The sequence below is a fragment of the Natrix helvetica genome, assembly GCF_964273705.1.
Source record: "Natrix helvetica genome assembly, chromosome: 4".
Lineage (NCBI taxonomy): Eukaryota > Metazoa > Chordata > Lepidosauria > Squamata > Natricidae > Natrix > Natrix helvetica.
Genome location: NC_138550.1, coordinates 81,930,142 through 81,957,514, shown reverse-complemented (window position 1 = coordinate 81,957,514; position 27,373 = coordinate 81,930,142). Strand labels below are relative to the sequence as shown.

General features: G+C 36.2%; 1 protein-coding gene across 1 annotated transcript in view; it reads left to right on the top strand.

The window, feature by feature from the left end:
• DNAH5 (dynein axonemal heavy chain 5) overlaps positions 1-27,373 on the top strand; it is a 142,226-nt gene that overhangs the window by 11,355 nt on the left and 103,498 nt on the right. Inside the window, exons 4-24 of the mRNA XM_081952749.1 lie at positions 418-575; positions 1,032-1,253; positions 3,430-3,567; positions 4,474-4,650; positions 5,263-5,376; positions 5,701-5,808; positions 6,472-6,594; positions 6,810-7,025; positions 10,140-10,247; positions 11,860-11,945; positions 13,642-13,963; positions 14,786-14,992; positions 15,455-15,626; positions 17,106-17,251; positions 20,110-20,272; positions 21,597-21,836; positions 23,659-23,849; positions 23,942-24,035; positions 25,224-25,360; positions 26,002-26,203; positions 26,800-27,035. Of these exons, the coding sequence (XP_081808875.1) occupies positions 418-575; positions 1,032-1,253; positions 3,430-3,567; positions 4,474-4,650; positions 5,263-5,376; positions 5,701-5,808; positions 6,472-6,594; positions 6,810-7,025; positions 10,140-10,247; positions 11,860-11,945; positions 13,642-13,963; positions 14,786-14,992; positions 15,455-15,626; positions 17,106-17,251; positions 20,110-20,272; positions 21,597-21,836; positions 23,659-23,849; positions 23,942-24,035; positions 25,224-25,360; positions 26,002-26,203; positions 26,800-27,035 (3,560 nt within the window). The remainder of the gene's footprint in view (positions 1-417; positions 576-1,031; positions 1,254-3,429; positions 3,568-4,473; positions 4,651-5,262; positions 5,377-5,700; positions 5,809-6,471; positions 6,595-6,809; positions 7,026-10,139; positions 10,248-11,859; positions 11,946-13,641; positions 13,964-14,785; positions 14,993-15,454; positions 15,627-17,105; positions 17,252-20,109; positions 20,273-21,596; positions 21,837-23,658; positions 23,850-23,941; positions 24,036-25,223; positions 25,361-26,001; positions 26,204-26,799; positions 27,036-27,373) is intronic.

Below are 27,373 nucleotides of genomic sequence, written 5' to 3'. Positions count from 1 at the left end.
GAAGGCGATGCATATAGCTTTCGTCTACTCATGATGATTAGAACTAGCAATGTAAAGGAAAAGGAAATCAAAAAGAAAATCCAATATTTTGAACAGATCACAAATTGCACTTATCTGTGATATGGGATACTCACTGATTCAACATCTTCATAAAAACCAGAGGGTAGATAATTCCAAATTAATATTCAGATTACAAGAAGATTCTGCAGAGAAATGGGTGATATTTTGGAAGCCAACCCAATGTAAAATAAGCATCACTTCCCAACTGGTATGATAAATATATAGATAGAATTAAATGATGTGATATTAACAGTACAGGAAATACAATAGGATACAGACATGAAACATAGTACAAGTTGCTGATAAATGTTTTGCTTTTGTGTACATAAACTACATATTTTTTTCTCCCCTTTGTAGGACATGAAAGTTCAACTGGAAGTAACCCTGCTTCTGCTAAAGGCAAAAAGACCAAATTATTTGTGACCGAGGGAGATGATGTCGCTTTAACTGGTATATGTGTGTTCTTCATTAGAACTAATCCTTCTAAAGCAATTAATGCTGACAATATTCATCGTGTAAGTTTTTTCTATATGTATCTTTGGTCACTTGATTATAAGAAATTGTAGCATTGCTTGTGGTCATCCGTTGTCTTGTCAATCATATAAACTGGATTTAGCAAAGAATTATATCTAAGTCAGCTTCTCTCTGTCTCTCTGTCTCTCTTTCTCTCTTTCTCTCTTTCTCTCTTTCTCTCTCTCTCTCTCTCTCTCTGTCTCTGTCTCTCTCTCTCTGTCTCTCTGTCTCCCTCTCTCTCTGTCTCCCTGTCTCCGTCTCTTTCTCTCTCACACACACACATGATCATTGAACATTGATCATACTGGTTTGAAATATGAGCTGTAATCCGCCCCGAGTCCTTTTGGAGAGGGTGCGGCTAACAAATTAAATTTCATTTCATTTCATTTCATATCAAAAGGTCTGGAAAGCACACCAAGCTAACAATCCTTAATGCTTTTTTCCTTTTCCATCATCAGGAAGTAGTTTTCAATATGATGGACACAGCAAATGGTGGTTTGCTAAACAGTGTTCAGCATTTGCTTTCTGATATCTTCATCCCAGCTTTGAATACTATGAACTATGGATGGGGAGAGATGAGTAGTTCCCAGAAAGGGGCTAACATCAAGCAGGACTTCATTGCATCCCTGGAGGGATTTGTTAGTGTCATTTCAGGAGCTCAACAGAGCCTGATGGAGAAGGTAAACTTGCATTTATCTTTCAGCTATTTCTGCCAGGAAGTAAAGGAACTAAAAACAATGCAAAAGTTCAAATCAGTATTAAATCTACCATTGCTAAAATACTAAAAATGTATTTTTGGAAGAACGTACACACAAGTGAACTATTAATTTAAAAGAGCTTTTAGCAATTTTATTACTGTTGATGTTTTCGTCTCTATACATCTTTCAAGTGCAGGAATTCTGTACTGTTCTTTATCTTACTTGGGGGGGGGGGAAGGAAGGTATGGCAACTGTAACAGGGATGATCATATAATGGCTTTTATATATCTACATCTCTCTCTCTATATATATGTATATCTAGCTGAACTGTAACATAAAATGGATTAAAGAAGCAATTGTATAAATAGATACCAGGGGGAAATCTCATTTAATTAATTGTCCCTTCAAAATACAGGCTCTTCTTGCTTAACAATGGCAACTTGGATTGGAATTTCCATTGTCAACAATATGGTCGTAAAGTAGGTGTCACATGACCACATCACTTGGCAGCTGCAACCCCAGCAGTCCTAGTTGCTGTTGTTAAGTGAGAGTTGTGGGTCATTAAGTGAAGACCTCATGTGATTGAGACTTGGGATTTCTTGCTGGCTTCCAACAAGCAAATTCAATGGGGAAACCAACAGGGGCTTGCAATTTCCAGTCACAACCTCAAGAGTAGAGAAATGGAGAAAAAGTAGAGCTGATTACGTCAATTAGAATATTCACTTACATATCATATTTTAAAGACTGCACAATTCAATATCCTAACTTTTTTTATAGGGAAAAAGATGTCATTCTGTATCTTTGGAAACAGAACTAATACTGTATATCAATCAGGTATAAAGTTTCGGTTCATGTGTGTTTTACACACTATCCTCAATCCATTTTAAAGTTAATTTAAGGATAATTTGATGAATGTATTTGGTAGCAGGGAAGGATCAAGACTACATTTCAAAGGAGATTCTTATTGTTTTATATATTTAGTAGCTGATAACCCGGCATTGCCCAGGTATTTGTTTATAGGGGGAAAATCTCCGGACCAAACGTAATTTCTAATGTTGGATTTTCCCCCCTTGCCAGAGGGAGCCCCCTTGTGGAGTACTGTAAAGCCGTTACCATGGCAACTTCACTGCGCTGCACAGTATAAGCCATTTTACGGCAGTACAGTTGAAGCCATTTTAAGGCACAACAGGCTATATATCTTAACAGAACACCCCCCCCAAAGGGTTTTAAGAGTGTCTTACCCTTACAATATATGTTTCCAGAGACTATGTACCAAGTTTGGTTGAAATTGCTTGAAGTGTTTCCAAGTTATGCTGGAACATACACACACATGTGTTTATATATAGATAGATTTATTTATATTGTATTTAGGATTTCTTAACTACCCAGATCCATCAGAAAGAGGTTCCAGGCGCTGTACAATATAATCCAGAGTTGTTGAGAGTTAGACAGCAAAACAGCATAAATTATTATTACTACCTGATGTTTAAAATAATTATTTTCTATGAATTATGGCAGCAAGAACTTCTAGAGGTGCCAAATATGTTCAAGAATTACTATCTCTAAACTATATTCCCGGCAGCAGAGTTGAACTATTTTAGATGGCAACAGGGATTGCATAATTTAAATGTCTTTACATGCAAAGCAAAACAACCGCCCCCCCCCCCAACTGTGTGACAGGATATAGAAAAAGGTTAATTCCTTCTTCCTAAAGCCTCTTTTTGTTGTTACGTGGAAGAACTTCTATATTGATACATTCAACTGTGTATGTCCTACCTGCAGGCAGAAGCGATTTAGGCTAGAGACAAAATAGAAAGAATGATAGCAAATTTCTTTTTTGTTTGTGACAGATCAGTTTTTAATATAAATAGAATATGGATGAGGAGACTCTTTGAACTTCTATCGGAAGAAACTCAAAGTCTAGCAGACAGCCCATTTGGAAGGCACAAGGGCAATAATATTATTCTGGGATTTTCAACTGTAACTAATATGCCGTTTTTCAGGTGCTGCTGTGCAGAACAAAATAGCATGGAATAATATGTAAATAACCATTGGTCTTGCATACCAATACTTTGGGCTAACCTTTGAATTATGTAGCCATATTTTCTTGGGCAGAGATATTGAAATGTATAGAATAATTGTCCAATACATAATTTAGGTGGTCCTGAAGGAGTGTGAAACCTATGATCTGAAAATGTTAAAAGGACCAGCTGATTTTCTGGTGGCAGCAAATAGCATGGAGACTGTGGAACGAATAGAAGCTTGCATGAAAGTGTGGATTAAGCAAATTGAACAGGTACCTTTTGGATGAATATTCCATTGCATACGGAGTGCTACATATACAATATGTAGCTACTTATCTTTCTCACAGAGACAGAGGGGAAAAGGGATTGCCAAACACATTATTTTCACATGCACGATTCTTATTCAATACTGTCTCTGGAGCGGTTGTTAACTGTGATAATCCTTTTTCTTCTTCTGTAGCTGAAAGACACTCATGGTGTTGATTTGCAACAGGGAAGGAGCGCTATAAAACAGATTAGGCTTTTTTCCATCCCAGTATGAATCAATTACTGTACTCCTATCTCCAATCCAGTTTTACAGTAGTAGGAAGACCAAACTAAACTGAAACTACTAAATTAAACTAAAACCATATTAAAGTAATTATTGTTTAAGTATTATTGTTTTCCAGAGTTCTTTGCTTTCATATAGAAGTAGCCCAGAATTTTGCAGCCAAATTAGCTAGACCTTAAGAATGTAGAAACTCTGTACCTCATTATGTTGAACCCAGTTTTTATTTCAGAGGTTGATGAAAAACCTTGTGATTTCTACTTGTGGCTTTATTAATTACCAGTATGCTAATTCTTGATGCTGCAATCATCCTTTAAAAAAATTTAGGTGAATGAGACTATGAGAGTTTATAGTTTAGCATTGCCAAAATTGCAGCAAATTGCAAAGCAGACTGCTGATAATTCCCTGCCATATTTTGAATTATTTAAGCGAGGTTGCTCTAATGCTAATGGTGTGTTAGGACAGCTTATCCAATTACAGTGTACATTTAGTTCTTGATTTATGACCATAAGGCAGGGAGGGAGGGAGGAAGGAAGGAAGGAAGAAAGAAAAGGTCACATGGTTTCATGTTCTAAGAATATTGCACATTCATTCTATTTTAGCCAAATTACCATTTTGGTTTAAATTTTAGGTTATTGCTGAAAATAACCAGCTACGGAAAGAAGCAGATGACCTTGGTCCACGAGCTGAGCTGGATCACTGGAAGAAGAGGCTATCCAAATTTAACTACCTACTGGATCAGCTCAAGACTTCAGATGTAAAGGCTGTACTTGGTGTGCTTACAGTTGCTAAATCAAAACACTTGAAGGTGTGTGAGTTGGATTATTCAGGAACAATTTATATTCTACCTAAAAACAACATTTTTATACCAGTGCATACGTATTTAAAATCGTGCAGCCCAATAAGCTGAAAGACTTACTCTGAAATCTATCACATTTCAGAATTAAAGTACAAAATATGTATTTTTAAAAAGTGGACAGCAGGAATTATGTTTCTAAAAAGGCTTTTCATTGTGTCTTCCAAATATACAGGGGAAAGCTGCAGTTTGATATAATGAAACATAACATTGTTTTGAATTTACTAAAAAATGTACCCTAAAATACAAATGACTTTGCCAGATATTTTAGCTAAGGAAAACAATCTCCTGGTAGAACTCCTACCTCAATTTTAAGCATTGAAATCATAGATCATGATGGTTAAAATTTATAGAACTCCTGTGAATTTTAACCAGCATGATCTATGATTTCAGCACTTAAAGTTTCAGTCCACATCTTTTAGAATCTGCCAAGCATTGTCTGCAAAAATATTTTATTGTTGTCGTTGAATTGGTGTTCTAATTCTTGTGAGATTTAAGAAAACTTCTTTTCTAAAATGCCAGATGCCCTTTTAAATAGCATTTGTTTCATTTTCATTTCCCAAGAATTGGCGAGAACTGGATACCCGGATCACTGACGCAACAAATGAAGCCAAAGACAATGTGAAATATCTGTATACCCTTGAAAAATGCTGTGACCCTCTGTATAACTGTGATCCTGTAAGTTTGAAAATGTCTGCTCATTGAACTGCCACACTTGTAAATAGCATAGAAATGCCCAGATCACAAGTTAATGGTTGTCCGTTTAACTGTAATTCAGTTAAGTGAGTTATAACTTAATGATACACCCTATATTATATTGGGTAATATAGATTTCATAAATGCCCCAAATCTTGGCAAGTTAAAAAATTACTTTATCTGGGCAAGGACTGCAAGTACTATTTGGGATGATGACAGAAGCCCTAATGCCCTCAGGCTAACTGGATATAAATGATGTTAGTTAAATGAAGCTCTACATCACAGTTCATCTTGTTAACATTTCAGGTGATCATGGTAGATGCTATTCCAGGACTCATTCATGCTATCAAAATGATCCACAGCATCTCACGCTATTATAACACTTCCGAGAAGATAACCTCCCTCTTTGTAAAGGCAAGTTGGGCTGACTCTTCTTCAGAATTGGAATCCTGCTACTATTGGCCATCGAAAACTGTACCGTAGAAAATAATAACATATCTATTTATTTACTTATCACATTTATAGACCTCATTAATAACTTATTAAACCTGTATGCCACCCTATTCCCAACAACTCTGTATGCTTATCCATCTTTAGAAATACAGACTTTCCTTAAGTAATTAAATATATATTTTTGAAATATAGAGAAGATTAGAAAAAATAATTAAAAAATAGGATCTGTTGAACCCTGAAATGGAGATTATTGATAAATCATTTGGACTGATTATTAGGCTAAATGAAATTGGTTTTATCATTACCTCATAGCTAAACTTATTGAACTGAGGTTGTCCATATTGTTCTTACTTTACAAAAACTTAGTTGCCCTTATTAAACAGGTTTGTTATGTTAATTATAAACTGGAAATGAAAGAAAAGTCTACAATGAAAAGTAATTAGTGAAACTCAGCAGCTGATCCAGTATAACCAGTAGTGAGTTATATGGGATTGTAGTTTGGCAACATGAGAAAGATTGCAAGTTACCCACCACTGATTTAGCTGCTGGCTATGAAAGAAAATGGACCTCAAATCTCTTTGTTCCACACATTTTTTTGAGACAAAGCCTATCATTCTACTTCAGGTTACAAATCAAATGATAACAGCCTGCAAAGCTTATATTACTAATAACAACACTGCAACCATCTGGGATCAACCGCAAGACGTAGTTTTGGAAAAAATACAAGCTGCTATAAGACTTAAGCAGGTAATATTTACAGTTGGTAGAAGACAAAAGAAGAATACAACCTTGGGTCAGTTGGGGAGGATTTAGTTTCCTGAAACAAAAATGGCATAATTGGAACTGAATTTCACTAGGGAAAATAACTTTTAAGCGCCTATATGAGTCCTTAAAAGTATTATGAACAATGTTGCAGTTAATACTGATTTCCATATATTTATATCTTGGTTTATTTTGCTAAGGAGTACCAAAACTGTTTTCACAAGACCAAACAGAAATTGGAAGAGAATCCAGCTGAACGGCAGTTTGATTTTAGTGAAATGTATATATTTGGAAAATTTGAAACTTTCCATCGCCGCCTGCTTAAAATTATGCATATCTTTGATACTATCAAAACTTACTCAGTCTTACAAGACTCGAAGATGGAAGGATTAGAAGTAATGGCAACTAAGTATCAGGTATGCAGTATTTGTTTTTTCTTAACCAATATTACTGAGGTCCAGAAAACGCAATTTCTTTGGCCTCCAGATATTTTGGAATGTGTCATAGCAATTGGAACCACTGGCCCTTATAATGGTGGGAATGGGATATATAACATTTCAAGTGCAAAGTATATGAATGATTGCCTAGGGAGTGTATTGTAGATAGAAAATACTCTTTCTTTTCTATGATGGATTAAGAATTCTCTGAATTCTATGGACTACCTCAGCTGAACTGTTTCAGAGCTTGCACATCCCATCAAGCTATGACATTTTATTTCTCATCTAGCATGATGTGGTCAGCTACTGTTTGTAAAGCATGATGAATGTTTTAACACCTGTGAAACAAGCCACTTTAACCTTTTCAGCAAGCTGTATTAAAACAAACTGTGATTTAATGTGAGGTATGAACCCAGCCACTGTGACAGCTGTTTGTAGAGTTAGCCTGCTCATTACCCTCTGGTTTGTGTTGGATATTAAAAACTAGCAACTTGTTCACATTGAATATGCTGAGTTCGTAAGTAAAACAGAATGCCTACTGAATTGGTTTCAGATTTTAGTAGCCCTACATAAGCAGCTCTTAATGGCTTCCTGCAATATAAGTTCTTGTTAACTAGGTTTAGTTAACTTAGTAATTTGTGTGTGTGCATGCTTTCAAGTAAGAGTTGGTTCCTAATGATTACCTGGACAAGTCCCTGAGTTTTCTTGGCAAGATTTCAGAAGTGGTTTGCTATTGTTTTCTTCCTAGGGCTGAGAGAGTGTAACTGGCCCAAAGTCATCCAGATAGCTTCACATCTAAGGCAGGAGTAGAACTTACAGTCTCAGATTTCTAGCCTGATGCTTTAATGACTACATCATAGAAAACATTACTTTGTCTGTGGGAAGACTCATCTAGGTCATGGGTGTCCCCAAAGGTGCTTTTTCCAAAAGGCAACTGGACTTTCTTGTCCTCCTTCCCTTTGAAAATGTGTTGCTTCTCATCCAGGAAGCTTGTTCAGTTCAACTGAAAGAAGCTTCTTGGATGAGAAGCAAAACATTTTCAAAGAAAAACACACAAGAAATCCAGTAACCTTTTGGAAAAAGCATCTTTGAGAAAAGCATTCATTTCTGTTGGAAATAACATAAACATGATTATTAACTGTGGTTCTGAAATCTGTGAAATTTAGTTCATCATTGCTGATACCATACTGTGGTTCTTTTAGTTCCCCCAGGAGGCAAATGGTCTAATTGCTTCCTTATGCCTTTCCGGTGACAACACCATTACTTTTATTTTCCTGTCTGGCAAATTTGACCTTATTGATGTAGAATTCTGGGTAGAACTTCTCTTGGGACACATCCCATATTATTGCTGAATGCAAAACTGGCAATGGTAATTGTTAGATATTCACTCTAACTACCATGGTTTCCACCAAGATCCTCTGTTCCGGCAGGAACAGAGGTTCAATCCTATTGGTTGAGAGGTCTGACAGCTCCCTATAAAAGGGCTGCTGTCAGACCAAGCAGTTGCTGGATTGTACATACTGTTCTACTGTTAATAAATAGCTGTTGTTGCTATAAGCCTGTGTCTGCCTTCTCAATACCCAATCTAACAGCAATTTTGTTCTAAAACTCTGTCTAGCTTTATGTGATACAATGTCAGTTGTTTTGGAGGGAAAATAATTCTGTCTCAAGGATTAGAATTAATACAGAAAAACAAAATTTGCAGAGATGGCAAAATTGACTTGTTTGATTAGGGGAAAAAAGAATAACTACATTTGTCAGGTGCTGGAAACCCTTTAAGGACTTTTTTTTGCTGAAAATGGGGAAAAATGAAACAAGTGATTTATGGGTTTGGCAATTAGAAAGAATAGAATATGGAAAGAAGGGAGCTGCCATATAGCTAGAGAGAGAAAGGATAAAAACATAATTGCATTTATGATTGCTGTAAAGAAGATTGAAAGCCACTTCTATTTTTTTCTTGTTTAGTTACTTACCACTTTCCCTTATTTCTCCTTCTCTTTACATTTTTGTTATTTTTACTTTGTAAAAATTTCTTCAATAAGGTTAATACTAAAAAGAAAGAGTAATAATAATAATAATAATAATAATAATAATAATAATAATAATAATAATAATAATAATAATAATAATAATAATAATAATAATAATAATAATAATAATAAACACGACATCACAATTAAGTGCCCAATAAAAATGTGATCTATATTGAGGCTGAAACTTCAAGATCTTGACCTGTTCACTATGAACTTCCTTTAACTAAGACTATGCATATTCAAAAATGAGACTCAAAAATTGTTTTGGACTTGTATAAACTTCGCATCTCTTTGTTATTCATTGAAAAAATGAGTAACATTCATTTTTTCCATTCATCTCATTTTTCCCATCTTCATAAGAAAATAGAAAAACGATGTGGCTCTTTAAAAAGTCATTTAATATGATTCTTAAAGTAGCTGTGTTGTTTTCAGACTGATGCAGAAATCTGAAAAAAAAATATTATTGCTTGAATTTATGACTTAGTGGAACTGCTGTTGTGTGAGTTCTAAAACACTTATTCCAAGTCATTTTGAAAGGGTGTGTAATCACAGTACTGGCATTTTGTCAACTCAGCTTTGGTAATTTCCCCCAAAGAATTCTAGAAATTAATTTTTTGATGTTATAAGGGATTGTGAGGTTTCACACAATTGCTTCTATGTTAATGTAGTAAAATAGCTTATTGTACTTTTATTTGTACAGACTGCAGCAATGAAAGAGCAATGGGAGGTAATTCACAACAGGTCTATTAAGGTTATGATTTGCGGTGGTGATAATGATTTCTGGTTTTTCTGCATGTTTTCTGTAAAAAGCATTTTTATTGGACCAGAAAGTGTAACATGGATCTTGTAGGAGATGACCTGACAAATATACTATGCAAATTTGCATGTTTCAATACTTTGTTTCCTTAGAAAAATGAATTGTTTCAGAAAGGATTGGGTTGTAAAACATTACCTTGGAATGATGCAAAATAGTCTTCACATTATATATCTTTATTATAAGCATAAGAAATGATGAGAATAATATAACCTTTCAAATATTCATATTTCCAATTGCATTTAGAGTATTGTTGCCACTATAAAGAAAAAACAGTACAATTTCGTAGATCAGAGGAGAACTGATTTTGACCAGGACTATGAAGAATTTTGCAAGCAAACAAATGAACTACATGTAGGTTTGGTTCTTCCAAATTTCATAGTTTTCAAAATTTAAATAATTAATATTTTATTTGGGTTGGTCTATTCATTAAATTTTTTACAGCAAAAACACATTTTAATGGACCACACTGGGGAGGGGGGGGCAGGGGCAGGTAGGAAATGATCATTACTCCCCAATGTCTAGTATGTACAAAAGTGCAATATGATTTTGATTATTGGATAATGAGTTATGCAGATGATATAAATGACATAAATCACCATGGATGTCATACAATTAAGGTAAAATTAACATACATTTAAATGATTTCTCCAAGCAACATGGGATACACCAGGAGCGTCAAACTCAAGGCCTGTGGGTTGGATCTGGCCCATGATGTGGTTGTATCAGGTCCATGTGGCTGTCCTGGAAAATGTAAGGGGCTGGCCCACATTGCTTCAGCCCGGTCTAGCTGAATCGCTTTGGCCTAGTCTACCCAATGCGAAGAGGAAATATTGGGCCAGTGTGGCTTTGCCCTGGTCTACCCAATGCAAAGAGGAAGCATGCCAGCAGTTTGGGGGGTGGCATCAAGTTGGCCACACCCACCCAGCTGGCCACTCCCATCCAGTTGGTCACAATCAGTGAATGGCATCAAGCTGGCCATGCCCATCCAATTGGCCATGCCTGCCTGGCCCCCCGAGGTCAAAGACAGCCCTGATGTGACCCTCAATGAAATTGAGTTTGACACACCTGGGATACAGTAAACTTGTCCTTTGTTTTAGAGGAATGTTGAAATAGAAATCTACTCCTTCACCTATGAAGTCCACTAAATGAAGGTGTGTTAAATGAAAGTTTTGTTGCATTTCCTACATCATATAAGTTGTGGGTTTAGACTGAAAATTAGTTTATATAGAATTGAGCTTTCAGATCAGGATTGCTCTTTTTAGCATGAATACTGCATCTTGCACAATTTCAAGTGGTATAGGAAGGTAATTGCCTGTATAATTTCTAGATGAAATTTCACACTGGGGCTAAGGTGTGTCTTATCTCATCACCCTTCTCTGTTCAATCCGCCAAAGTAGCATTTCATTCTTCCCTATATTTTTTTATATGGAAGAAATGGGGAGAGGAGAGCTGGAGTTAGAACATGATGCCATATGTTTCATATGGCCTGGGAAAAAAATGTTCATCTCAGTTGCTGAGCAGTATGAGTGATCTTATAATTTTGAACTGTCTTAACTCACTTTTGGCATGTGGTCTTCAAAACAGTAAATACAAACATTTGGTGGTCTCTAGATTCTCTCTTTGCCTATGCCACAAGGGTTCTCCAGTTTGACTAGTCCTTTTCTTGGCTACAGTTGTACAAGAATGTAATGGAATCTTGAGGACTGTATTCAAATAACAAACTTGGTATAAGAGAGCTGAATTCCTAGAGATGGGAAGTAAATGTAACAATAATAGTTGCTTGGGTTTGACTTATACCACGTTTGTTGTACTCTCTGCATCATAGTTTAGGACTTCATAGTTTGTATGAATTTTGCCAATTGTCATTTATTCACTAAAAACCTGGGTAAAAATGGCTAATGTGATTTATAAATTTAGTGATTGTGCTTATGAACATTCTCTATCCTTTTGTTTCTTTCTGCAGCACCAATTACAGATGTTTATGGACACGACTTTTGAAAAGATTTTGAACACTGAAAGAGCCCTTGACATTCTGAAGAAATTTGAAAGGTTGAAACATGATCATTTTTTACTTGGAGTTATTTGGAAAAATAATGCTAATAATACCAATATACTTTTATAGTCTCTTTTGATTTTGAATCACATTTGGAAGATTTTGTTTTTAGTCTATAAAGTACGTATCTCTATAACATATAGACAGGATTTTTTAATTGTTCAAAAAAAAAAGTTAGCAGCAGGATGAGTGAAGTCTAATTATCTCTATTTCTGAAAATCGGGACATACGAACCTAGCATCTGTGAATCTAGAGGTTCTGTCAATTTTTTTTAAAAAAAATGTTAAATTAATACATATAAAGGAAAAAGACTTCATTGAATAATGATGGTACAGTGGAAAAATTAAACATACCATAATGATTAAATCTCCACGTAATAATGAGAAAAAGAAGAAATAAGAAAAAAGATCCATATGATAAGAATAAATACTTATATGGAATTAATCTATTTGTTGACCTAATAATTAAATCTGGACCATATTGCAACATAATAGTCAATTCCAGTTTTTTTTTTTAGAGAGAACAGAGTTTAAAAAGTAGATAACAAAATCATGATTATGGACCTAGAGCAGAGTAACTTATTTTCTAGTATACCAAGCAAAATAATGCCAACATTGTCTGTAAGAGGAAAATATTCATAGTTTAGAAATTCAGCATCACATATATGTTAATATAATTTGGGAAATTAATCAAATCAAAGCAAAGTGTGAGAACAGAATCAAATCATATAATCTAAAGAACCTTCAACTTTCATATATACCCAGCATAAGATACCTAATGTCCATCCATTCTTAAGATCACACTGTGAGGCATGTGTGTTAAAAAATACTTTACCTTGCCAATCTTGGTAAATTTAGCTAGCTAGCATGTTTCCCATAGCTTCTTTGAAATAAAATATATGGCTTATTTAGCAGATTTCAGCAGACAAGAATAACAACACCTTTCCTTTAAAAAGTTATCTGAATACTTCCACAAACAAAATGCGGTTTGACAAGTAAAATTAAAAACATTTGGAATTCAAAACATTTGGAATCTAAAACTTATATTTTATAGTTTGAAAGAGATGTTCCAATGTTACTGGTAGTATTTGAACCAAGAAGCATTCTTTCAAGCATAAAACAGTACTGCTGTTAGGACCATTTTTCTTGCGATATAAATGGCTAGGAGATGGATCTTTGCTGAGCTTTGGAGTTTGGTTATTTTCCTAAGTTCTTTTTGTTGTACTTTTATAAGACTACAAGCTGCTCAAAGCCCTTTTGGAATTCAGCACAATACACATTACAGAAATGAAAATATAATGCAGGGCAATGCAATACAATACCTACAATATTGTGAAATGGTTAGAGAATCCTGAGAAAGTCGGAACCATTTTGTACTCATGCGACTTTTAGAGCTGGAAAGTATTTTGAGTTTGAAATCTTTTGCACACTTCTACTTAAAATTTAGGTGACAAAATGATACATATCACATTTTATCATGCAAATAAATACATCTACTTTTTTCTTAGTTACCCGGTGACATAGATTTGTCCATTCCTGTTTGACATAACAATGTGCTATGGTTATCCCATGGAGCTGATGAAAGAGCCAATATGTTGCTTCAGAAAGTTAAACTAATCTAATCTTCTTCAGAATAATTAATTGAAAAATAAATGTACTGAACCTTCTTGATTATGATGATGTTTTTTCATAGACTTGGAATCCCTAATCTTGGCATTGATAATAAATATCAGATCATTCTGCAAAACTATGATCGTGACATTGAGATGGTCGCTAAGCTGTATTCAAAACACAAGAATGATCCTCCTCTGGCTCGTAATCTTCCTCCCATGGCCGGTAAGATCTTGTGGGCACGACAGCTATTTCACCGAATCCAGGAACCTATGAATCTATTCCAAAAACATTCCACAGTTCTGCAGACAGAAAAAGCAAAGCCTATAATTCGCAACTACAACAGAGTGGCTAAAGTCCTTCTTGAGTTTGAAATCGTCTACCACAGAGGATGGCTTCAACAGGTACCGGACTACAATGTGCTGCATATTTTTATAATGAACATTGTGGAGTTTTTTGTTATTAATATAAGTAAAGGTTCCCCTCGCAATATGTGCTAGTCATTCCCGACTCTAGGGGACAGTGCTCATCTCCGTTTCAAAGTTGAAGAGCCAGTGCTGTACGAAGACGTCTCTGTGGTCATGTGGCCAACATGACTAAATGCTGAAGGTGCACAGGACGCTGTTACCTTCCCACCAAAGGTGGTCCCTATTTTTCTACTTGCATTTTTTCATGCTTTCGAACTGCTAGGTTGGCAGAAGCTGGGACAAGTAACAGGAGCTCACTCCGTTACACGGTGCTAGGCATTCAAACCGCCGAACTGCCAACCTTTCTGATTGATAAGCATGGCATCTTAGCCACTGAGCCACTGTGTCCCTTATGTTATTAATATACTTAGATGTTTAATATACTTAGATGTACAACCAATTTTGTTGTATTTAAGTGCAATGACTATAAAGATTATACTTAATATAAATACAGCATTTTTTTAGATTCACACTTGGGACTGTAGCAGCAACAGTGCATGTATGAGGTAATAAACCAATATGATTAGTTTGCCCTGCTACAATAACTAAGATATTGGTGTAACCTTGGTCAGCGTGTCAAGGAAAGTTCTACATACTGTGGCTAGAAGAGCTGGGATCTATCACTGTTTAGGTCAGAAAAAGTCAAATGCTTATGTGTGGCTGAACCTGTTTACTAGTTCTTTTCTGAAACTCTTGATCTCTGCCTGTGATAATCTGCTATTTGATGAGGTTAATATGTGGAACACTTGTTATTTCTAGGTTGAGCTAATTAAAGCAGGACTTCAAGCATCGTTATTGGTGAAAGCTCCAGAGACTGGAGAAATATTTGTGAATTTTGATCCTGAGATTCTCACCTTAATCAGGGAAGCTAAATGCATGACACGCATGGGGCTAGAAATCCCACCACTGGCCATTGCTATTCAAGACAAACAGGATGTTTACAAACGAAATTTCAATAAACTACAGGTAAAGGCTTTATTATTTTTTTAAAAAAAGGCATCCTCCCGACTTCTTTAAATAGTTGCATAACATTTGCTGCTAAACATACCCATAAAAAGCTGATTTAGTTCAGGTTCTCTAGCTCCTGAAATGGGGATATGACTTAAAAGTAAAGATGAATAAATTATGGCTAAATTTGTTTCATTAGCTAACAAAAAAAAAAAAAAAGTTTGCAGGTCTCCGTCTAGTTGTCGTTAAAGCACGTCTGCATACTTTATACTTCAATGGGCTGAAAAACAATCACAATTACCCTGTTTTACTTCCTCTTAATTTCCAATCACAATATTTGATTTTTGTCCTATTTTCAATATTTCTATTTTCAGTCACAGGTTATGCAAATAAACTTTGAAATGTTTGCAACAGATCATGACCAGTTAAGTGAGTCTGCAATTATACTATCAGTTACAAATCAAGTTGGTTCTTTTTCAGGTGATGCTGGCAGAATATAAGAGAGTAAAATCAAAAATCCAAGTTCCACTTCATGCTCTAATGGCTCCTCATTTGGCTAAAGTGGATGAGTCGGTCCAACCAGGAATAACCGCACTGACCTGGACATCCCTGAATATTGAAACCTATTTAGAGAATATTTTCAGTAAACTTGGTAAGTTTTTGTATATGGTCTATCTCAGTTTTTCTCAAACCTTGGCAAGTTTAAGATTTCTGGACTTCAACTCCCAGTATTCCTCAGCCAGCATACTGGCTGGGGAATTCTGGGAGTTGAAGTTCAGACATCTTAAAACTTGCCAAGGTTGAGAAACGTTGTATCTGTCTAATCTTCATGGTATATAGATAGATTTCATGACTGAAATTCATGAACATTGCCAAAGTTATTCTTTGTTTATTTATTTTTAATTCTTCCTAGTTTGGACTGTGGAGATAGACATGTGGGTCTTCAGGGAATAGGCATGCTGGTAGACAATTTATCATCTGTGGTTCATTTTTCCAATACCGAGAAATTGTCTGGTTTAATGAAAAAGAGGACTAGGGGTGACATGATAGTAGTGTTACAATACCTAAGGGGTTGCCACAAAGAAGACAGGGCCAACTATTCTTCAAACCACCTGAAGGCAGGGCAAGAAGCTATGGATGGAAAGAGGAGAGAACCAACCCAGTACTAAGGAGAAATTTCATGACAGAACAATTAATCAGTGGAACGACTTGCTTCCCGAAATTGTGGGTGCTCCAACACTGAAAGTTTTAAAGAAGAGATTGGACAACTATTTGTCTGAAATGTTACAGGGTTTCCTGCTTGAGTAGAGGGCTGGATGAGAAAACCTCCAAGGTCCCTTCCAACTCTATTACTGTATTATTCTGATATTCATTGATATTTTTTGTTAGAGAATTCACATAGCATGAGGTTGCTGTTGTGGCTGTAGCAAAAGAAATAAAAAAGTTTTGATTTACATAGGTGGAAAAAATCTTTTCCAAATGCCCGGTCCTTGCCCTGTGGGGCCTTTTTATCTTTAATGTACATTCAAGTGCTCATTCTATTGCAGTAAAGGGCATCTGTGATTACGTTTCTTTGAATTTGGCTTAGCCTGTAGTGAGAACACAGCCATTGTGGTTTGTAAAGAAAAAAGAAAAAAAAAGGGGGGGGGGGCTTAGCTTAAGGTAGCAAACTTGCGTTTGAAGCCTGCTTTTATTGGAAAGGCAGAAAGGGATAAACTGAAAGAGATAAACAGCCTTGAGCTTTTGGAGGAAAGTCCCAAAAAAATGATGCAATAAATCAATAAATATGAAGTCTTCATCTACTGCTTTCCTCTATTAGTCTACAGATCGTTGGTCAGTGTTCAAATTAATAAGACTCTGTGTCAGTGCTGGCACTTTTCTCATTCCTTTAAGGGTATATTACAATAAAAGCTGCACTCTGTTTTGAGTATCTTAGAGACTGATCTGATCCCATTGAAATGTTTTCTTTTGCCTCTTTGATAATTTTGAGTTTGAATTCTGCTATCCTAGAAAGATGATGCTTAAATTTGGTGTGAAGTACTGCCATGTTCCTCATAAATGTTTTCAGAGAGAGGCTTAGCTTTTAAACAGATTGTCTTGGTAATGAAATGCATCTTCTTTGCTTTTTAAGATAACCTTGAGCTGCTACTTGATCGAGTAAATGACTTAATAGAATTTCGTATTAATGCTATTCTTCAAGAAATTAGTACTGTGCCCCTCTGCAGTCTTCCTGAAGATGACCCACTGACCTGTGAGCAATTCCTTAACATGACAAAGGTACAATCGTATAGTTTATTTTTCTGTAATGGGAAACACATTTATGTAATCCATCACTATTTTCAGAGTGAAAGTAGTAGCTCACAATTACATGTTCTTACATGCACACCAGTGGTGGGATTCAATTTTTTTTACTACCAGTTCTGTGGGCATGGCCTGGTAGGCATGGCATGGTTTGGTGGGTGTGGCAGGGAAAGAAAACTGTAAAATCTCCATTTCCTCCCCACTCCAGGGGAAGGTTACTGCAAAATTCCCATTCCCATATCAGCTAGGACTTGGGAGGCAGAGAATAGATGGGGGCAGGGCCAGTCAGAGGTGGTATTTACCAATTCTCCGAACTACTCGAAATTTCTGCTACCGGTTCTCCAGAACTGTTCAGAACCCGCTGAATAACACCTCTGATGCACACAAACATATTTCTTTGCAAAGAAACATAAAGAAATTTATTGGGACTAATCTGGGTGAGAGCTTGTTTGCTGTAGTGGTTCAGGTGCCAGACTAGAAACCAGGAGACCAAAAGTTCTAGGCCCACTGTAAGCACAAAGCCAGCTATGAGACCATGGGCCAGTCCCTCTTTCTTAGCCCTAGAAAGAAGGTTGTGGAAAATCACTTCAGAAATCTTGTCAAGAAAAATACAAGAGTCAACATTGACTTGAGGTAACAAAAAAACCATAACAACAACAAACAAACAAACAAACAAACAAACCCCAAATTCTCTATTGCGCATTGTGGCATTAGTTCTCAGTACAGTACAATAGGGCGTATTGTAAAAAAAATATATCAACAAATTAGTATGTTACAAAGAAAGAGGTAAGATTAAGATTCTTTTTGTCATCTGACATTCTGAGTGGAGTTTTTTTGTTTAATTTTTGCATGGGGCAGACAAAAATCAAGATTAAAATGGTAATTTTGTTTTCTTTTGTTCTGCAAGAATAACGGTGACCATTTTCAAAGTTAGTCTTTTGGTTCTTTTTTCAAACCTCGTTCTTCCCAGTCAGGGGTGAAATTCAGCAGGTTCTGACGGGTTCTGGAGAACTGGCAGCGACAATTTGGAGTAGTTTGGAGTGCTGGCAAATGCCACCTATGCCTGGCCCCAGAGTAGGGAGGGAATTGAGATTTTGCAGTATCCTTCCCCTGCCATGCCCACCAAGCCTCACCCACAGAATCGGCAGTAATTTTTTTTTGAATTTCACCACTGTTCCCAGTCACTAACTCTTATTTCCTGCTATAAAATAGGACTGACAGACACCAGACAGGCATAGCACAGAGAAATGAAACCAGTGGCTTTTAAAACATTTATAGATGGTAGTGCCTATGTGTATGCATAGAGCTGAATTATGCATTTGATAGACAGAAGAAAAAGAAAATAAGAAACTGCTATCTGACCTAGCAGATAGAAGACATCTTTTTTTTTATTGAAATGATTGGCAAAGGTAGCTGCAGGGGTAAGTGTGTCTCTTTTCTTCTGGCAGATACCATTAACATGAGGCCACAATACCCAGTCACTAAAAATGGCAGATATGCATTGCTATGAATCACCATAGACAGCTCAGGCAGGGAGTTGGGATAACAACACAATAGCCAGTCTTTATTTGATGTAAGCAGTGTAGGCATCATGCAGTCATAATATTTCCTTTAAGGAAGAGTGATATGTGGCTGTGATCCATTTCATTAAGTTCATACATTCAGGCCCTGTTGAAATAGAAACCAGAAGAGTGTACACCATTGCATCAGTAACAGCATGTTACCAGAAAATATCAGGCACAAAGAAGAGAAGGGGGAAGAGCTGAAATGTTATCCTTGACTTGACTTTCTCCAAGATGTAAGGATGCATATGGAGTCCTAGAAATAAAGGTTAATCCTTAGGAATGCTGGCTGCTAAGAAACTGCAAGGAAGAATAGAAGCTGGGGAAATAGGCTGAGTTGCAGTAGCATTCTAAGTCATTCTTTGTTTTTTAACCGTGATTTGTTCAAGAAGATACTCTGGGTGGGTCTGCAGAGGTTTAGCCAAACATGTCAAACATACAGTATGGATGAGTGTGTTGTGTGAGCCCAGGCGTACATCAGTTAGCTAAAATGGGAAGGAAATTACAAAGAAAGAAAGAGAAAATAAACATTCAAATAAGTCTGAAAGAAAAGAATGAAACATAGAAATTCACGTATCAGAAGATGTGGGTGTGCAACATGGGTGTGATTTAGAAAGTAAAGCTTGCTGAGAAGCAATTACTAGTTATTCTGCAGGTAGAATCAGCAATGCCCCTTCATGGAAATGACTGCCAATTTGCTCTCTCTGTTCAGTGGCTACTACCACATGGTTGTAAAAGAAATGATTCAAAGTTTTTGAAAAACATTTCTCTGTTTTTCATTTCCTGTATGTCAGGAAAATGTCACAATAATGCTTCTGTGTGTCTTAAAACCCTCAGATTTGGGAAACATTTTATTCTCTTTTCTTTTGAATTGGGCTCTATTTGGTTTTTTTAAAAAAAATATGGCAATGTCAGTTGAGAGCAGATTTTCTTTTCTGTCAGTTGTTACCAGTTTCACATACATCCTATGAATGGAAGAACCTGCTCTTTGATCAAGAACAACTATATTTCTCACAGTCCCAGCTGGTGGGAGTAGCTGGCTTTCCTTCCAATGAGTCTTGGAAACTCATTAGAATCAGACATATTTAATATTTGGTTAGGAGTTCTCCACTGTCTTTCATTCATGTTTCTCATGGCTGTGGAACTTTTCTCTTTTTTTGTGGATATGCAGTAAAGGAGAATTTGTGATGATCTGAGCTTTTAAGTGTATCCTATTGCTGGCATTGCTAAACTAGAGTGAAATTTAACTAATGCTCCACATTTTGTTTCCAGGAGCTCTGTACTAAAGGAGTATACACGCTGCATCTCAAAAGCTCATTAGCAGAAGAAGCAACAAATGAGCTTATCAACATGTTGCTAGATCTGGATGCTCAGCACAAGGGAGATGCTGGTGAGAGTTTTCTGAGTGGAAGCAAAACTGAAGGAATTAATGAAGGTAAGAGCAAATATGCTACCATAAACTAGCACTGTATTATTTGTTTATGCTCTTCATTAAAAAATCTGTGGCTTGTAAGTTAGAATACAGGTAAATGGAATAAGATAAATGAATGGAATAGCCTATATTTCAACAACAAAAGTCAGTTTTACCACTTACACAGCTAATGCAAATTGAGGCAGTGAGAACATTTCCCCCCCTTTTCTGTAAGCTATTTAAAGAATAAAAAGAGGATCAAAATTCTAGATAGAACATTCTGAAGCTAAGACATTTTCCATGCTCATACAAGCATGTATTTACACTGGTAATGCTAGAGACCTTTGGGAAGTGGAATATTTAGGTGATGTGAGAAACATTTGAATAGTAAGAGCAAAACTTCTCAAACGGTAGTTTGTAAGTAAGGACATTCGATGTAATAAGCTTTTATAACTTTTCTAATTTTACTTATGTAAATGTGAATTTTAATTAAGTAAATATAAATGAAGCCAATACTTAGCAAAAGAATCCTGGATTTTTGTGTAATGGCATATGGAAAGAGCCTTGAGAAACAGGAGGAAGAGCTGCAACCTAGACAATCTTTATTCAAAAGGTATCTTAGGCCACCCAGAGAAAAGGGGCATGGGAAGTGTTTTAGAAGGGACCCTCCTTGATTTTCTGCGTAGTAAAAGTAAAGGAGAGGATATGGCTTTCAGACTTGCAAAATTCTGTTACTCTAACCCGGGGTGTCAAACCCGCGGCCCATTGGGCCATATGTGTCAAGTGCTGGCCACACCTATGCCCGGTTTAGCAAAGGGGAAAAAAGTTCCGATACATGACTTGATGACACTGTGATGACACGAGTTTGACACCCCTGCTCTAAATAATGATATTGTTCATTCTCTGAGTTTGTTCTTGTCAGGCCTAGCTTGAAAGGTTTACAATATGCAGGTTTTGGTTAGTAACTCATTCGTCAAGCTGCTGAAACAATAATCTAAATTGGACAGTTTAAAGTAAAGTACTATTAGGAAACATATGCTAATACTGAAATGTTCATGTTATGTAGAAAAAGGAGAAGGATGCTAGATCCCCCCCCCCAACCATGGGGATCTATGCTGACTATGTTATTGTAAAGTGATGGAGACGATAGTAGACCCAACAAATTCTTATTCATATATTTTCCTTTGTCTATTTAAAACTCAATGCTGATTACTATCACATTACCCTAAAGCCATAAAGAAATATGGAATTGCATGAGATTGTATACATCTATAAATAGTACTGATGATTCATTTATTGGTTGATCAGAATTTTGCTGATTTAATTCAGTTGTTGTTCCCATCTATAGAAGAAGAAGGGCCATTGGACGTCCTAGCATCCTCACAGACTGGTAGTCAGATTTCAGTAGGATTGTCTTCTCCTTTAACCAAGAAAAGAAAGAAAGAAATGGAGATGCTCGAAGAAGAAGCTCAGGAACTGCTTTCCCATTTCAGTCATCGCAATGTTGATGCTCTTCTGAAAGTTATTCGTAACACTCTGGAGGCCACACGCAAGCAAATTCACGCCTCTTCTGTGATCAGTTTTTTAGGTAATTGCTTTCTTTTCTTGACTTTTTTTTCCACAAAAAAACCCAGGTTGATTGTTATGAAAAGCCATGTTTATATCCTGGAGAACACAGTTACATTGTGCGTGTGGTATGAAGGAGTAAGGAGGGTGGTGGTGTCAAGGAAGGAGGGTAGTGTGAAAGAAGCACATCTCTATAGCACTCCACCTAATTAGCCTGTTTCTCCTCATAGAATACATGGAGTATTATCCACAAACTAGAATTAAGAAATCAGTAGAACAACTTAAGTTCTGAACTGCACATGCCACAGCTCTGTAGCACCATTGTAATAATTTGCTGTGATAAAGATGGTAGTGCATTGCAACTCGAGTTTTGTGCTTCCTGAACATTGGTCTACTAATAATGTGAACATATCTTTGTTGACAGTCAGTTTTAAAAATACAAGAACATTCTAAAAATAGCTTGATGAAATGCAGTGAGATTTACTTCCTGAATATTATACTTAAGATATCTCTGCATTGAAAATAATATTACTGTTTAAGCAGAAATGACATGTTAAAGGCAAAATTATATTTGGGGGTCATTGCTTAATGTGCTGTTGAAACCTAGACATTGTGATCAAACTTTTTTGTAATCTCAAAATATTCAGGACAGCATATAAATGATGTCATAGAAAAGTATTGTTGCCATATGCTCCACAACATCCCTACTTTGGATGAGTGTGTATGTTAGGCCACTTTCACATGAAAGAACAGTCTTGAAGGACACCTGGAAGCCAAGCCACGTAAGGAAATATAAATGAAAAACAATATCTTGAATTTCACTCATGTGAAGCCCATAGAATTATATAGCTACAGTGGCTCTCATATGTTAGCATGTAGGCTGCTCCATTTTGCACCAAAGATAATCCCATATAAAGCATCTTGCAACAATCTAGCCTAATGGTGATGAGGACACAATTCACCATTACCAGAGGTCTTGCTCTACATATGGTTGCAGACTAGGCAGCGGCAGAGGCTTCCTTGGTCCTGACCTCCACTTGATAATCTAGCAGGAGCCTTAATTTCAAGAAAGTTCCCAAGTTGTAGATTTGCTTGTCCAGATTTATAACCAAGGAAGTCTGAGCGCCAAATGATTCTGTACAAAATAATTATTATAGCAAACTTGTGCTTGTAAAAGGAAATGGAGAAACGAAGTTTGGGATAACCCCTTTTTCTTACATTTTTCTGAAAAGCTGGTTGATTTTGCAGAGCAGCATGAAATAGACTTAGGAGGAATAAAATGTAGGCTAAATACTACTGTTTGCCTACTTGTTTTGCCCCTCATGGCTTCAATTCCAATGCTTCATGTGAACAGAAGATGCCCCAATGTGAATATTATTGCTCTGAATTCTTCCCATTATATGGGACAAAATGCTGAAAGTTCAAAGCAATGTAGCTTCTTTTTTGTCCTAATGAAAGCACACCTTAAAATATTTATGGCAGAAGGGAATCTGTGAGCAGTGCAGATGTATGCAATCTCCAAAGAATACATGTTTCATCAATAAATTGATAGTCTTTTCATGACTGTATGACCAACATGGTTCCAATAATATATATTATTTGTGCCCCCAGTATCTTGTGTTTCATTGTGTTAAAGTTTTCAAGGAAGTTATCTTTTAAATTGAACACAATGAACCAAGCCTCCTTGGTTTTTCAAATAAAATCAGCTAGCCTTGTATTGTTTTTCCAGTGCATCTTAACTACAAGCCTTGATGAATTATCTAACCATTGGCTGTTTGGAAGATGTGGATTTTATTCTGTATCTGAGTGGATTAATAAGGATTATGTTTCTCATTTCCATATAGATAGTGAGAATATCTCAAAGCAGAAACAAAATGCTGCACCCATCTTTAAAGCTAGTGTTATCCTTTCTATTCCAAATTTTGCTATAATGCCAACCCTTGAAAAAATTCAGCAAACACTCAACAAAGCTGTGGATTGTATTGTAAGCACCATGAAAGGAGTTGGTCAATGGAGCAAGGAGAGGCTATCAAAGGTATGGGTTTATGTACTTCAAAGAGGTCTACTGATAAACAGTATGAAATTTGAGATATTGGAGTCTAAATATTTTTTTTTCATTCTGCACAGAAAAAGTTGTTAGAACGCAAAATGCTTGCTTTACGAAATGAGGGAGGCAGTGATTCTGAGACTGAAATGAAAGAGACTGAAGTTGGAAACCAGGGTAATAGAGTATTTATCTATGTTTCTTGACTTTCCCAAGATTTAAATACAAAGTCTTTTAACTGCTATGTGGCATTTCATTGATGCAACAATTAATCATGAAACAATGTGGTGGCAATAACATACTTTAAGCACATATATTTAGAATATGGGAAAGATACTGTCATCTCATTAGTAGTGTATGTGTGAATGTCAAAGTCAGAGCACCCTAGATTAATGGATTGAGTTAGCCTCAGAATAAAAAGAAGAGGAAAAAGATTGATTGTCAAAGTAAGAGGTAAGACAAGAGAACTGGCAACACAAAACCTTCTTTTCATGCATAAAAGGATCACTTAAAGTTAGCAGTGGATATACCAATTTACTAAACAAGTAATTTACTAGTTAAAAGGGAATATCCACCTTTGCATCTTGGAATTCCAAAGAAATAGACCAATCTTCCATAATTCTTTCTGTAAATTCTAGACATGTGCCATTTTTTTGTTTTCTTTTTGCCACTTACTCCATGAAGCTCCTTATTAAGGTCAAAGAGGGTTGCAACATGCTAATCACTTGCAGAAACTCAATTCATTCTCCCAAAAGCATTCTAGAATTTTTATTTCACTCACTGCCAATCCACTGCACCAAATAACATTTTCACTGCACACCTTTTCAAAAGGACATATTGAAGTACATTTATAGATAAGGTGTCCAACCCAAGGCAGTAAAGATTTCATGTGACCCACAGAAATCTTAGGTGTAGCCAGCAGAGAACCTCCAGGAAGCCTTAGTCAGTGGAGAGAGACAGGGTCTAATATGAAGTGCTGAGTTAGCAATTCCAACAATCCTGTCAACTTCATCAGCAGTAATAGGATCAGACTTTTCCCAATTTCGGATACCTGCCTGGGACCTGTCTCAAGGCCAACTTGGAGCAGATCCAAGCAAATATCAGATAGATGCTTGCTACAGCCCTGGAAGTCATTTAAAGCTTGACCTAGAGATTTCATCTTCAATTGTACCAATTATGAATCCAATTCAATTTTTATTGTGGTCCAGTGTACCTTTTGGATTATCACTCTTTTCTTGCCACAAAAAGATGAAGTACCATCTCAGCTCAAAGGAGCCATATTCCTGAATGATCACATATATGCTTTAGAAAAGGTTCCAGTTTTGGCCCTCTGATGTAGAGTTCCTTGTTTTGTTTTTTGTCTAGATGCAGCTTCGGATACAGCCTCAATGATCTTGCCCTCTCCTATCCAGAAAAAGAACTACTACAAAGCCATTTCAGAGAACAAAGAAATAATTAAATTGATGTCTGTGCTTAGTACAACTATCAGTTCTACCAAAAGGGTGAGCAAAAGCATATGAGTGAATGTTGCAGTCCAGGAATTGTCCAAACAATGAGAAATGATCCTGAAGCAGGAAACAGAAAGAGAACAAAGTGGTGGTGAAAGGGTGAAGGGTGTACAGGATGGCAGCAGAAACCGAGAGAAAAAGCAAAAAATAATAATAATTAAAAAAAAATCAGTAGAACAAAATGGATTAGTCCAGGAGGGCTACCAAAACAAAACGTTTGTTTTACAAGCTGTACAAAGTCCAAGTCTGCTTCTGGTAGAGGTGTTTAATGGACTGAGATAAAGGTCCACCTCCACCTTGTGTATCTTGATACCTTCCTTGCCATCTTTGTTAACCTTAAGTCAATTTTAATGTTAATATTTAATGTTATTTTTTTAATGTTTTATTGCTTTTCTTGGTTGTAAGCCAAGGCACCTCTAGGTGAGATGAGTGGCATATACTGTGAACTTAATAAATATACAAATGTATGTATTAATGAATTAATGAATTGTACTCCATGATTTCCCAGATATGTATGAAAGCCTTTAATGCCAAAGTTTATGGGTCATTACTGCATGAAGCAATATATATCAAAATTTAGCAATGGAACTGTTTATATACAATTGCCTTATATTGGTTTTTAATCAATGTTTCAGGAAGTTATTTCAGCTTTGGAGCGTTTCAAATGTTACCATCACATCTGGCAGAGAGAGAAGGAAGAAACCATTGAAACTTTCATCAAAGGAAACCCTTTGCTGTCTGATTTTGAATCCCAAATCCTTTATTACCGAGACTTAGAATTAAAAATTAATTCAGAATCTGAATACATATGTGTGGGGACTGTTGCACTATATACTGGTATGGCGATTTAATGTTTAGTTACCAGTTAATGTTATTTAATTTCATTCAGAATGCTTTTCATTAATATTAAAACTGGAGTCTCAAAATAAGGTTGGGTAATCTGAAATATCGGAGCCTAAACCTATCCTTTGTTTTGCCATTATAAGGCAAAAGACAAAAAATCCCCAGCAAAAATCTAAAGGTTTGAGCTAATTAACAAGAAAAGAAAAATTTCCAAACTCTTCCATCAGCATTTTAAAGAAAAAGAGTATGCTAGCTTCTTTGAAGTATACTGTGTGTACAATTCTACTCTACATCATTCTACAGACAGTATAATTCTCCTCTTTCCAAAAATGTTAAATGCATTTACTTGCCACCAAACAGTTTAAATAGAAGCCCCTTTAGACTCAGTCAAATGTATTTCTATATAGCATATATAAAATAAAGCTATAAACCTCTCTGTTTTTTACTGCTTTTCCTGAGGTATATTAAAACAGTGTTACTGTTTTATCTCTTGTCACCAAATACATGGAAGAGGGGATAGCAGATTTAATATGGGCTGTATTAGTACAACAATTTGGTCCTAACTGAAGCTTCTCCATCACTTTCTTTAGCAGATTTAAAGTTGGCCCTTACAACTGAAACCAAAGCTTGGATGACTGCATTTGGACGTCACTGTAATAAGAAATACAGGACAGAGATGGAAAACATCTTCACCTTTGTAGAGGAAATCAGCAAGAAACTGAACCGTCAGATTAAAGACTTGGATGACATAAGAATAGCCATGGCTGCCCTGAAAGAGATCCGAGAACAACAAATCTGTATAGATTTCCAAGTGGGGCCAATTGAGGTAACTGGGAAGGGAACCCAGGCCCATTTCTTGTCTTGCCATCTAGCACTGAACTCTGCCTTCTTCTAGTTTGATGAAAGAAGGCAATTTCCCTTCTTACATAGAAAGGGAAGGCAAGGTGATGGAGATGTCTACTCAGAGGCTAATGTTTTCAAAGTCCTCTTATCAATTGCATCTTTGTTTTCACACCAAAACCTTTTTTTTGTGTTTTGCACTAACTCAAACAATTCTCTTTCATCTTTAGCAGGATCTCTACTGATATATTTATCTTGAATTCCCAAATCTATGTTTGGTTAGTATGCCATGTGTAAACTTTAATAATGAAAGATAACAACTGT